This window comes from Eubalaena glacialis, chromosome 3 (assembly GCF_028564815.1).
Source record: "Eubalaena glacialis isolate mEubGla1 chromosome 3, mEubGla1.1.hap2.+ XY, whole genome shotgun sequence".
In the NCBI taxonomy this organism is placed as follows: domain Eukaryota; kingdom Metazoa; phylum Chordata; class Mammalia; order Artiodactyla; family Balaenidae; genus Eubalaena; species Eubalaena glacialis.
This window is the reverse complement of record NC_083718.1, coordinates 119,599,218-119,613,223: the sequence shown is the minus strand read 5'-3', so window position 1 is coordinate 119,613,223 and position 14,006 is coordinate 119,599,218. Positions and strand designations below refer to the sequence as shown.

General features: G+C 35.3%; 1 protein-coding gene and 1 pseudogene across 4 annotated transcripts in view; one reads left to right on the top strand and one right to left on the bottom strand.

The window, feature by feature from the left end:
• COL24A1 (collagen type XXIV alpha 1 chain) overlaps positions 1-14,006 on the bottom strand; it is a 395,517-nt gene that overhangs the window by 107,721 nt on the left and 273,790 nt on the right. For all 4 annotated transcript variants that reach the window (XM_061183940.1, XM_061183941.1, XM_061183942.1 and 1 more), the window contains exons 35-38: positions 11,312-11,365; positions 10,853-10,906; positions 9,494-9,547; positions 9,230-9,337 (exon numbers count right to left, since the gene is read on the bottom strand). In XM_061183940.1, coding sequence (XP_061039923.1) covers positions 9,230-9,337; positions 9,494-9,547; positions 10,853-10,906; positions 11,312-11,365 — 270 coding nt within the window. The remainder of the gene's footprint in view (positions 1-9,229; positions 9,338-9,493; positions 9,548-10,852; positions 10,907-11,311; positions 11,366-14,006) is intronic.
• LOC133088980 (proteasome subunit alpha type-3-like) lies at positions 5,503-9,095 on the top strand (annotated as a pseudogene).

Here is a 14,006-nt window from a genome sequence, read left to right as displayed (position 1 = left end):
TCCAACCAAAAGACACAGGCTCGCTGAATGGATACAAAAATAAGACTCATATATATGCTGTCTACAAGAGACCCACTTCAGACCTAGGGACACATACAGACTGAAAGTGAGGGGATGGAAAAAGATATTCCATGCAAATGGAAATCAAAAGAAAGCTGGAGTAGCAATACTCATATCAGATAAAATAGACTTTAAAATGTTACAAGAGACAAGGAAGGACACTACATAATGATCAAGGGATCAATCCAAGAAGAAGATATAACAATTATAAATATACATGCACCCAACATAGGAGCACCTCAATACATAAGGCAACTGCTAACAGCTATAAAAGAGGAAATCGACAGTAACACAATAATAGTGGGGGACTTTAACACCTCACTTAAACCAATGGACAGATCATCCAAACAGAAAATTAATAAGGAAACACAAGCTTTAAATGACACAACAGACCAGATAGATTTAATTGATATTTATAAGACATTCCATCCAAAAACAGCAGATTACACTTTCTTCTCAAGTGTGCATGGAACATCCTCCAGGATAGATCCCATCTTGGGTCACAAATGAAGCCTCAGTAAATTTAAGAAAATTGAAATCATATAAAGCATCTTTTCTGACCACAACACTATGAGACTAGAAATCAATTACAGGGAAAAAACCGTAAAAAACACAAACACGTGGAGGCTAAACAATATATTACTAAACCAAGAGCTCCCTGAAGAAATCAAAGAGGAAATCAAGAAATACCTAGAGACAAATGACAATGAAAACACGACGATCCAAAACCTCTGGGATGTGGCAAAAGCAGTTCTAAGAGGGAAGTTTATAGCTATACAAGCCTACCTCAAAAAACAAGAAAAATCTCAAATAAACAATCTAACCTTACATGTAAAGGAACTAGAGAAATAAGAGCAAACAAAACCCAAAGTTAGCAGAAGGAAAGAAATCATAAAGATCAGAGCAGAAATAAATGAAATAGAAACAAAGAAAACAATAGCAAAGATCACTAAAACTAAAAGCTGGTTCTTTGAGAAGATAAACAAACTTGATAAACCATTAGCCAGACTCATCAAGAAAAAGAGGGAGAGGACTCAAATCAATAAAATTGAAATGAAAAAGGAGAAGTTAAAACAGACACCGCAGAAATACAAAGCATCCTAAGCGACTACTACAATCAACTCTATGATGATAAAATGGACAACCTGGAAGATATGGACAAATTCTTAGAAAGGTATAACCTTCCAAGACTGAACCAGGAAGAAATAGAAGATATGAACAGACCAATCACAGGTAATGAAATTGAAACTGTGATTAAAAAATCTTCCAACAAACAAAGGTCCAGGACCAGAGGGCTTCACAGGTGAATTCTATCAAACGTTTAGAGAAGAGCTAACACCCATCCTTCTCAAACTCTTCCAAAAATTTGCAGAGGAAGGAACACTCCCAAACTCATTCTATGAGGCCACCATCACCCTGCTACCAAAACCAGACAAAGACACTACAAAAAAAGAAAATTACAGACCAATATCACTGATGAATATAGATGCAAAAATCCTCAACAAAATACTAGCAAACAGAATCCAACAACACATTAAAAGGATCATACACCATGATCAAGTGGGATTTATCCCAGGGATGCAAGGATTCTTCATTATACACAAATCAATCAATGTGATACACCATATTAACAAATTGAAGAATAAAAACCATATGATCATCTCAATAGATGCAGAAAAAGCTTTTGACAAAATTCAACACCCATTTATGATAAAAACTCTCCAGAAAGTGGGTATAGAGGGAATCTAGCTCAACATAATAAAGGCCATATACAAGAAACTCACAGCAAACATCATTCTCAATGGTGAAAAACTGAAAGCATTTCCTCTAAGATCAGGTACAAGACAAGGATGTCCACTCTCACCACTAGTAGTCAACATAGTTTTGGAAGTCCTAGCCACAGCAATCAGAGAAGAAAAAGAAATAAAAGGGATATAAATTGGAAAAGAAGAAGTAAAACTGTCACTGTTTGCAGATGACATGATACTATATATAGAGAATCCTAAAGATGCCACCAGAATACTACTAGAGGTAATCAATGAATTTGGTAAAGTTGTAGGATACAAAATTAATGCACAGAAATCTCTTGCATTCCTATACTGTAATGATGAAAAATCTGAAAGAGAAATTAAGGAAACACTCCCATTTACCATTGCAACAAAAAGAATAAAATACCTAGGAATAAACTTACCTAGGGAGACAAAAGACCTGTATGCAGAAAACTATAAGACACTGATGAAAGAAATTAAAGATGATACCAACAGATGGAGAGATATACCATGTTCTTGGATTGGAAGAATCAAAATTGTGAAAATGACTCTACTACCCAAAGCAATCTACAGATTTAATGCAATCCCTATCAAATTACCAATGGCATTTTTTACGGAACTAGAACAAAAAATCTTAAAATTTGTATGGAGACATAAAAGACCCCGAATAGCTAAAACTGTCTTGAGGGAAAAAAACGGAGCTGGAGGAATCAGACTCCCTGACTTCAGACTATACTACAAAGCTACAGTAATCAAGACAATATGGTACTGGCACAAAAACAGAAACATAGATCAATGGAACAAGATAGAAAGCCCAGAGATAAACCCATGCACCTATGGTCAACTAATCTACGACAAAGGAGGCAAGGATATACAATGGAGAAAAGACAGTCTCTTCAATAAGTGGTGCTGGGAAAACTGGACAGCTATATGTAAAAGAGTAAAATTAGAACACTCCCTATCACCATACACAAAAATAAACTCAAAATGGATTAGAGACCTAAATGTAAGATCGGCCAGTATAAAACTCTTAGAGGAAAACATAGGAAGAACACTCTTTGACATAAATCACAGCAAGATCTTTTTTGATCCACCTCCTAGAGTAATGGAAATAAAAACAAAAATAAACAAATGGGACCTAATGAAACTTCAAAGCTTTTGCACAGCAAAGGAAACCATAAACAAGACGAAAAGACAGCCCTCAAAATGGGAGAAAACATTTGCAAACGAATCAACAGACAAAGGATTAATTTCCAATATATATAAACAGCCCATGCCGCTCAATATGAAAAAAACAAACAACCCAATCCAAAAGTGGGCAGAAGACCTAAATAGACATTTCTCCAAAGAAGACATACAGAAGGCCAAGAAGCACATGAAAAGCTGCTCAACATCACTAATTATTAGAGAAATGCAAATGAAAACTACAATGAGGTATCACCTCACACCAGTTAGAATGGGCATCATCAGAAAATCTACAAACAACAAATGCTGGAGAGGGTGTGGAGAAAAGGGAACCCTCTTGCACTGTTGGTGGGAATGTAAATTGATACAGCCACTATGTAGAACAGTATGGAGGTTCCTTAAAGAACTAAAAATAGAACTACCATATGACCCAGCAATCTCAGTACTCGACATATACCCTGGGAAAACCATAATTCAAAAAGACACATGCGGAAAGTGGCGGGGGTGGGGGGTTGGGGTGTGATGAATTGGGAGATTGGGATTGACATGTATACACTGATGTGTATAAAATGGATGACTAATAATAACCTGCTGTATAAAAAAATAAATAAAATTAAATTAAAAAAAGAAAAGACACATGCACCTCAATGTTCATTGCAGCACTATTTACAATAGCCAGGTCATGGAAGCAACCTAAATGCCCATCGACAGACGAATGCATAAAGAAGATGTGGTACATATATATATATAATGGAATATTGCTCACCCATAAAAAGGAACGAAATTGGGTCATTCGTAGAGACGTGGATGGATCTAGAGACTCTCATACAGAGTGAAGTAAGTCAGAAAGAGAAAAACAAATATCGTATATTAACACATATATGTGGAACCTAGAAAAATGGTACAGGTGAACCGGTTTGCAGGGCAGAAATTGAGACACAGATGTAGAGAACAAATGTATGGACACCAAGGGGGGAAAGCGGCAGGGGGTGGGTTGTAAAAAAAAAAAAAGAAAGAATTCTTTTTTACACTTCAAAAAGTTAAACATAGTCCAGAATAGGAAAATCTACAGAGACAGAGAGTAAATTAGTGGTTGCCAGAGGCTAGGGGAAGGGGAGAATGGGGAATGACTGGTAGTGGGTACAGGGTTTGTGTTTGGCATGATGAAAATGTTCTGGAATTAGACAGTCATAATGATTGCACAACTTTGTGAATGTACTATAAACCACTAAATTGTACACTTTAAACATGTGAATTTTATGGTATGTGAATTACATCTCAATGAACCCATTATTTTAGAAAACAAACACAAAAACAAAAACAACAACAACAAAAATAACCATAACTACAATAATTTGTTTTTGGATAAATAATACAAAAAGATTAAACTGTAACATCAATAACCTAAAATGTGAGGGGGGAGAAAGAAGTAAACGCATAAAGTTTCTGTATGATATCAAAGTTAAGTTTTATCTGCTTAAACTATGATGTTACAATTGTAATATATTTTATGTGAGCCACAAAGGAAAAACATGTAGTAGATACACAAGATTATGATAAAGGACTCAAGGCACACTGCTACCGAAGTCCAAAAATCACAAAAGAAAACAGCAAGTGAGTAAGCAATGAAGTAATAGTCTGTAAAACAATCAGCAAACAATGAACACAATGGCAATAGGAAGTCCTTCCTTATCAATAATTACTTCAATTGTAAATGGATTAACTTATCCAATCAAAAGACAGAATGGCTGAAAGGATTTTAAAAAAGAGACCCAGCTATATGCTGCCTACAAGAGACTCACTTAAGCTTTAAGGACACACAAAGACTGAGAGGGAAGGGATGAGGGAAGATATTTCAAGCAAATGGTACCCAAAAGAAAGCAGGGATAGCTATACTTATATCAGATAAAATAGATTTTAAGCTGAAAACAGTCACAAGAGACAAGGAAGGTCATTAATAATGATAAATGGGTCAATTAATTGATAATATATAATAATTATAAATATTTATGTGCCAAACATTGGAGTATCTAAATATATAAAGTAAATACTAACAGAAATAAAAGGAGAAATAAGCAGCAATACTATCTTGTTTGGGGACTTTAATATCCTACTCTCTAAAATGGCTACATCTTCCAGACAGAAAATTAATAAAGAAACAGAAGATTTGAACAACACTACAGGCCAAATAGACGTAATGGACATATAAAGAACATTCCATCCAACAGTAGCAGAATACACATTCTTCTCAAAAAATGTAAAAATGTTCACATGGAACATTTTTGTAGATAGATCATATGTAAGGCCACAATACAAGTCTCTATAAATACAGTTAGATAGAAATTATATCAAGTATCTTTCCAGCCACAATGGTATGAAACTAGAAATCAACAACAGGAGAGAAAAGTTGTAAAACTCACAAATACATGGAAATTAAAAAATATTCCTCAGACCCTGAAGCCCTAGGTGTCCCAGTGGTTTTAGCACGATGAGCTCAATCGGCGCTGGGTATGACCTGTCAGCCTCTACATTCTCTCCTGTTGGAAGAGTTTTTCAAGTTGAGTTTGCTATGAAGCCTGTGGAAAATAGTAGTACAGCTATTGGAATCAGATGTAAAGATGGCGTTGTCTTTGGGGTAGAAAAATTAGTCCTTTCTAAATTTTATGAAGAAGGTGCTAACAAATGACTTTTTAATGTTGATCGGCATGTTGGAATGGCAGTAGCAGGTTTGTTGGCAGATGCTCGTTCTTTAGCAGACATTGCAAGAGAAGAGGCTTCCAACTTTAGATCTAACTTTGGATATAACATTCCACCAAAGCATCTTGCAGACAGAGGGGCCATGTATGTACATGCCTATACACTCTACAGTGCTGTTAGACCTTTTGGCTGCAGTTTCATGTTAGGGTCTTACAGTGTGAATGATGGTGCACAACTTCCACTGTTTATCATTTTTAAAAACCAACTCTTATTAATTTTTTCTATTGTTTCCCTTTCCTCTATTTCACTTATTCCTGCTCTAATCTTTATCACTTCCTTCTTGCTAACTTTGGCCTTATTTTGTTCTTCTTTTTCCACTTCCTTGAAGAGTAAAGTTAGGTTGCTTATTGGAGGTCTTTCCCTTTTTCTAATGTGGAATTTATCACTATAAACTTCCCTTTTAGAACTATTTTTGCAGCTGTATTTACAATAGCCAGAACATGGAAGCAACCTAAGTGTCCATCGACAGATGAATGGATAAAGAAGATGTGGCACATATATACAATGGAATATTACTCAGCCATAAAAAGAAACGAAATTGAGTTATTTGAAGTGAGGTGGATGGACCTAGAGTCTGTCATACAGAGTGAAGTAAGTCAGAAAGAGGAAAACAAATACCGTATGCTAACACATATATATGGAATCTAAAAAAAAAATGGTTCTGAAGAACCTAGGGGCAGGACGGGAATAAAGATGCAGACGTAGGGAATGGACTTGAGGACATGGAGAGGGGGAAGGGTAAGCTGGGACGAAGTGAGAGAGTGGCATGGACAAATATACACTACCAAATGTAAAATAGATAGCTAGTGGGAAGCAGCCACATAGCACAGGGAGGTCAGCTCAGTGCTTTGTGACCACCTAGAGGGGTGGGATAGGGAGGGTGGGAGGGAGATGCAAGAGGGAGGAGATATGGGGATATATGTATATGTATAGCTGATTCACTTTGTTATACGGCAGAAACTAACACACCATTGTAAAGCAATTATACTCCAATAAAGATGTTAAAAAAGACTAAAGCTTATGGACTTACAATATGAAAAATAAAATGTTATCTGAACTGTCAGAAAAAAAATGATAAACAAAATTGACAAACCTTTAGCCAAACTCACTGAGAGAGAGGACCCAAAGTTAGAAATGAAAGAGGAGACATAAAGGATACCACAGAAAGAAAAAGGATCATAAGAGACTACTACATACAATTATTTGCCAGCAAATTGAAAACCTAGAAGAAATGGAGAAATAGAAACATACTACCTACTAAGACTGAATCATGAAGAAATAGAAAATCTAAAAAGACCAATGAATAAGGAGATTGAATCAGTAGTGAAAAACCTCTCAACAAAGAAAAGCCCAGGACCAAATGGTTTCACTGATGAATCATATCAAACATTTAAAGAAGAATTAATGCTAAACTTTCTCAAATTTTCCCAAAATTTTGAAGAAGGAATACACCCAAAGACATTTTACAAGGCCAGCATTACTCTGATGCCAAGCCAGATAAGGATACTACAAGAAAAAAAAAATTCAGGCCAGCCAATATCCCTGACAAATAGAGATGCAAAAACTCTCAACAAAATACTAGCAAACTGAATTCAATAGCATATTAAAAGGACCATACACCATGATCAAGTGGGATTTATTCCAGGTATGCAAAGATGACTCAAAAATCTGCAAATCAGTCAATGTGATGTACCACATTCCCAGAATTAAAGAAAAAAACCATACGATCATCTCAATAGATGCAGAAAAGGCCTGGAAAAAAATTCAACAACGTTTCATGATAAAAAGTCTCAACAAATTGGGTACAGAAGGAATGTACCTCAACATAATAAAAGCCATATATGAAAAACCCACAGCTAACATCATACTCAAAAAAAGCTTTTCCTCCAAGATCAGGAACATGGCAAGTGTGACTGGAGGTCCAAGCTTGAGCAATTGGGCAAGAAAGAGAAATAAAAGGCATCCAAGTTAGAAAGGAAGAAGTAAAACAGAAGTAAAACCATGTCTATTTGCAGGTGACATCTTAATATACAGAAAACTCTGAAGACTGTACCACAAACTGTTAGCATTAATAAATGATTTCAATAAAGTTGCAGGATACAAAATCAACCTACAAAAACCCAGTCATATTTCCACACACTAACAACAAATTATCTGAAAAAGAAATAAAGAAAATAATCCCATTTACAATAGCATCAAAAACAATAAAATACTTAGAATAAATATAACCCAGGAGGTAAAATATCTATACACTGAAAACTAGAAGACACTGATGAAAGAAACTGAAGAAAATACAAATAAATGGAAAAATATCTCATTTTCACATATTGTTAAAATGTCCATACTATCCAAACCCATCTACAGATTCAGTATAATCCCTATCAAGATTCCAGGCACTTTTTTTTATCAAAATAGAAAAAAGGAATTCTAAGATTTTCATGGAACCATAAAAGACACCGAATAGGTAAAACAATCTTGAGAAAGAAGAACAAGGCTGGAGGCATCACACTTCCTAATTTCAGACTATATCAATACAAAACTATATTAACCAAAACAGTATGGTATCAGCATTACAACAGACATATAGACCAAAAGAACAGAATCAAGAGCCCAGAAATAAACCCATGCATATAAGGTCAACTAATATTTGAAAAAATGTGATCATATACACACACATATATATGTTCTCTATGTATACAATGTAATATTATTCAGTAATAAAAAGAAGGAAATTCTGCCATTTGAAACAACATGGATAGACCTTGAAAGCATTATGCTTGTGAAATAAGTCAGAGAAAGACAAATACTGTATGATCTCATGAATATGTATTATCTAAAAATACTCATAAGAACTCATAGAAACAGAGTTGTTTGGTGTTGCCAGGGTGAAGAGATGGGGAAAATAAGTGAAGGTGGTCAAAGGGTACAAATTTCCAGTTATAAGATGAATAAGTTCTGGAGATCTAATGTACAGCATGGTGACTATAGTTAACAACACTGTATTGTGTACTTGAAAGATGCTAAGACAGTAACTCTTAAAAATTCTCACCACACACACAAAAAGGAAACTATATGAGGTGATACATGTGCTAACTAAACTTATTATGGTAATCATTTAGCAATATTTATGCATAACAAATCAACAAGTCATGCACTGTAAACTTATATAACTTATATAATACATGTCAATTACATTGCAATAAAGAGAGAAAAAAAATGAAGAAGTTCAATAGCATGTGTGACACATGGGAAAAGTATCTTTTTTCCTTGGATGTTAGGAAGTCTGATAATCAGTCCCTGGTTTGTTCTTCACTCAAGCCGTAGTTCCAACCTTCAAATACCAAATGGACATATAAGGGGGTCAAGAATGTGTGTGTATGGCTCACACTTGTGTGTGTGTGTGTGTGTGTGTGTGTAGAGGACTGAGTTCACTGAGTATTGAACCCAGCAGTACTCACCGGAGGACCCATTAGACCTGGTCCACCCAGGGGCCCTGTGGTCCCTGGTAAGCCTGTCTCTCCTTTTTCTCCATCCTCTCCAGGAAGTCCCCTTCTTCCTGGGTCCCCCTGTAACCCAGTAAAAATTTTTGAGAAAGGGAAAGTAGTAAAATAATTATGCCACGCAATAAGAGATTTTTGTTGGCACATAAAAAATTATGTGTAATATTTGAAAGATTTCTCAAAAACATCTACCTTAATCATAATGTTAAAAGTATAATTTACCTTTACTCCATCTTTACCCTGGAGACCTTCTTCTCCAGCAGCTCCTGGTTCACCCTATTTGGTAGCAGAAACATAAGATTTATTATTTCGCTAAATCATTTATCTAAATTTATTTTTTGCCCCTGGTATCTATAGAAGTAGCAGGTTTATATACATTTATTCCTACTTCTACTTTATTTATAAGGAGTATTTGAAAGTATAATGAACATGATTTAATTTGCCTGGAATAACTCTGAAGATGATTTAAAGAGTCATAGCACTGTAAATTCAAACACAAGATGGTCTCAGAATATTAATAACTTTTAGATAATTAAAGGTAATATGTATTCATTTGGTAGCTTTGGATATTTAGACAGCTATACCTATGTTTCTTAGTTCAAAGACTGTAAATACTGAATTTCATAAAATTATAGTATCTTGCTTTTCTTAATTTACATGGATTAATACAACTTAATTCAGTTAAGATCAGTGTACCAGATTTTTAGGGTCTGTACTTTCTCCCTTACAGAGAAGAGGCAACTATCAAGGCCCTGGTATATTTGGAAGTTGTCTTCTAGACACAGAACTTGTAGAAATGTAGAGCCACAATTTATGAAGCTATTAAAGAAGTACTGGCTCTCTTGCCACCTGAACTATTTAAAAGTAAATTAATCAGTGCGTCTTCACAGTTGCTCATGGCTCCAACTGCTGACACTTCCGTTACCCTGACCTCACACTTCCCACCCCCCTGAAAAAAAAGGGAAAATGAACAAGAAAGAAATCGAATGCAAAATACATCTCCCAACTTTACCTTTTAGCTAACAAATGTCTCTTAAAATTATCTTGGTCCCTGTTATCTTGGAAAAAAACTTACCACAGCTTAAATTAACCACTGTCTATATTAGAATAACTTCTGTAAGCTATCTCATCACAATTATCTACAGTTATTTCTTTGAATCTTGTTAACTTTGCATGACCCTAGTTTTTTGTTGTTGTTTTTCTAAACACAAATTAGATTTCAACGTCTGTTGGTCTTGTTAGGTCCGGAAATAGCATGAGAGTTGATCACTAGTATTTGTGAATTTCTTCTTCATGCTAACATTAGTGACAATCACAGTGACTCCACACATTTGGCAAGGATTCTGCTGAGTACATCTGATTCTGAGAAAAAGGATGTGTGTGGTTAGGACTCTCAATGCTACTAAATTACAATGTGAACAGAGTTTAGCATGCAGCTTTGGAAATTATGAAATGAAGACAAACATTTTCTATGATGCACCAGAAAAGTTTACTATACAATCTTTGAAGTCTTTAGGCTGAGTTTTGAGTCTTTAAAATAGGAGGGCCAGTGCATTAAAATGGTTTCTAGTAGGCACGTACCCGTAACCCTGGCTCCCCAGCCACTCCAACACTGCCTGCAGGTCCAACATCTCCCTGAAGAAACAAAGGGAAAGATTAAACTCTTTTCTACTAAAACTGCATGTCTAATAGTTATGGAGGGTATATCATGAAGACAGGGGTTCCAAAACACTATTTTTTCCTTTTCTTCAGATTAATTTATTTATAATACTTTGCTTTTTCATTTGTATTCCCTCCCATATATAGCCGTATATATATGTGTGTGTATAAATATACACACACATACTTATCTGCATAGAGACAAATAATATCTTTTTCTGAGTAATATTTTTTTCTGACTCATTTGAGAACACTTTCCATTTTTATCTGCTGTCCTTTATCTGCTTGCAAGATGGTGGCTGTTTGCCAAAATACTGCAAACATCGGGGAGTCAATGGTGAAAGTTTAGAGACCTTCTCCTTTACTATTTAGGAAGGTTACCTTTGCACCTGGCTCTCCTTGCAGACCAGATTCTCCCTCAATACCTGAAGGTCCCTAGAATAGAATGATTCGACACATTGTTTGTACACATTCCTTCACCAACATAAAGGCAATAACAACCTCATAAGAAGATGGAAGTAATTTTCAGCCCAAGGATGGGATATCTATGTCCAGGAAAGGATTTTTGCTGCTCCTTTATAAACTTCATGGCGTAAGACCAGATAATTTCTGGGACCGTTTAACAGTTCAAATGCTAAAACAACATCACCAGAAATCAGGACTGCTTAGACCAGTTTCTTCTAATCCTTCCTCTCGTCCTTTAATCTTTGGTCAAGACAAACTACTTCCCATTTCCTCTTCTAATTTTCTACCCTCATACCCTTACTATTCTCTGTGTTTTTCACTTTTTATTCTTCCCATCTATTTATGTTCATCCCTCTTGGAATACACTTCTTGAAAAAAATTCAATTTTCTTTGTTGGTTTTATAAAATACATCACACAAAGAAGATATGAATTATATATATACATATATACGGCATTTTTTCCCATGCCGCTTTCATGGTTGGGTCCAGTTGGGAAGATTTTGGTTGAAGCTTTTATCTTGAAAACATATAACCTCTTGCAACCTCTGGCTATTTATAAGCTTCGAGCTCCTATAATTGCTGTTGTATTTTTTTTTTTTTTTTTCTCTTGGAGACATTTATCTTGTTTTTGAGAATACTATGCCTGCCTCTCCCTTCTCTACTTCCTCACTCTCTTCTCTTACTCTATGTGTGTGTATGTATGTATGTGTACTTATACACACACAATTATAAATACATACATATGCATTCTATAATCCCCATGTTTTCAGAGTAGAGGGGTAGTTTAAAGCCATTAACCTATGATACTATCTTGACCAGAAGTTTCCTGTTTGCTTTCTGTCTTCCAGGGATTCCTCAATAGTTCTGATCCACGGGTGATAACCTTCCGAATAATTATTAGAGATTAAAATATCTCTTATGTTGTTACAGTATTTTAGATGAGAAGTTCAATTTTCCATTTTGACTCAGCTTCCACAATCCAGACTTGCTTTGCTTTTTTCAAAATAAAAGTTATACAGGCACAATAGTACAGATGGACTTATAATGAAAAGCCCCAGCCCCATTCCTCAGAGGCAACTACTTTATAAAACAATTTGTTTTTAGTTCTCCTAATGGTTATTTCTATAACCAAGAAATCTACATCTAATTCTTGATGTATTACCTTGCTAAAAGTTTAGTTCCCTTAAAACTCCCTCCATTTTACCATCATTTCACCAATTTTTAAATAGTTATATTATTTAAAATTTTCTGTTGGTTACCTTTGTGACTTTACTGTTACAAGAGGCAGTGTATTACAGTACTTAAGAGGAAGGACTATGAAGTGAGACTGCCTGAGTTTCTGCTCTGCCTCAGAAATTATAGAATTTAATATCCTAACCTAAGGTTAAAATTCTCTCTCAAGAGAGAATTCCAACTCTCTCAGGACTTCTTCCACATCAAAATTGCTTTTAATCTCCTAGACCTCGTCTATTCCCCAGTTTCACCCAATCTGTCAGCTCCTCTTGGCTTCTTTTATTCTTAGGCTAAATCCAATAGTTGATCTTCTGATCTCTGTGGTACCTCTTTTCTTATGCCAATCTTGGATTAGCACTTTAAATTGCCTTCTCCATTTCTATTCCCAGTTGAACATCAATGGAAAAATTACACTCTTGTGCAAAGTCGCTTCATTACATATTGAGAGGCATAGTGACTAAGAGAATGGGTTGCAGAGAGAGACGGCCTAAATTTAAATGTGGGCTCTACCACTACTACCAGCTATTGCTCTTGAACAAGTTGCTTAACCATTTCATGTCTTAGTTTCCTCATCTGTAGAATGAGGATAATTGCATTACCTCATGGGGTATTGTGAGAATTCATTAATATGGTAAAGTACATAAATACTGCTAGGAACATAGAAAGTTATCTGAAGTTGTTACCTATTATTAACATCATTATTATTAATATAATGCAAATTCAAAGTCTCCTACTTCAGTTTACTTTTAATAAGGTATATCTGCTTTTACATGTCTTTAGTCATTTCCCTCTTCCATTATCCTCAACCACTATTCTAAACCAGCATATTTTCCTCAATAGAAAATATGCTCAACCCCTACTCCTTATCACGACAGATTCTTGTCTCCTACCCTGTTAAAAAAAAAAATTTCAAGTTATGAGGTATGACTTTCCTCTGCTTTTTTTAGACTCAGAGGATGGATGTGGCATAGTATAGGTTTTCAGCACTGGCTTTTGAATCAGATGTGGATTCAAAGCCAAGGTCTGCTACCTGTTAACCATTTACCTTGGGCAGAGTAGCAGATTATGACTAACATTCTTCTTTTCTTGTCTCAGGAAAGGATATTGCCATCCATCCTATTGAAATCTGGAAATAATTTTTGACTTCTCTTTCCCCTTTACTTTCCATATCCCACAAATATGCAGGTTCTCCAGAATTTATGTAACAAACATTTCTCAAATACATCCCCTTCTTATTTATGCTGACTACTTTAGTTCGGACCTCCATTGTTTCTTAACTAGTTGAATGCAACAGCCTTTTAGAAGGTATATAGGTCTGCACTCTTGTCTTCTCAAATAAATCTTCCTTGAGGCTGCTAAAATGATCTTCCAAAAAAAC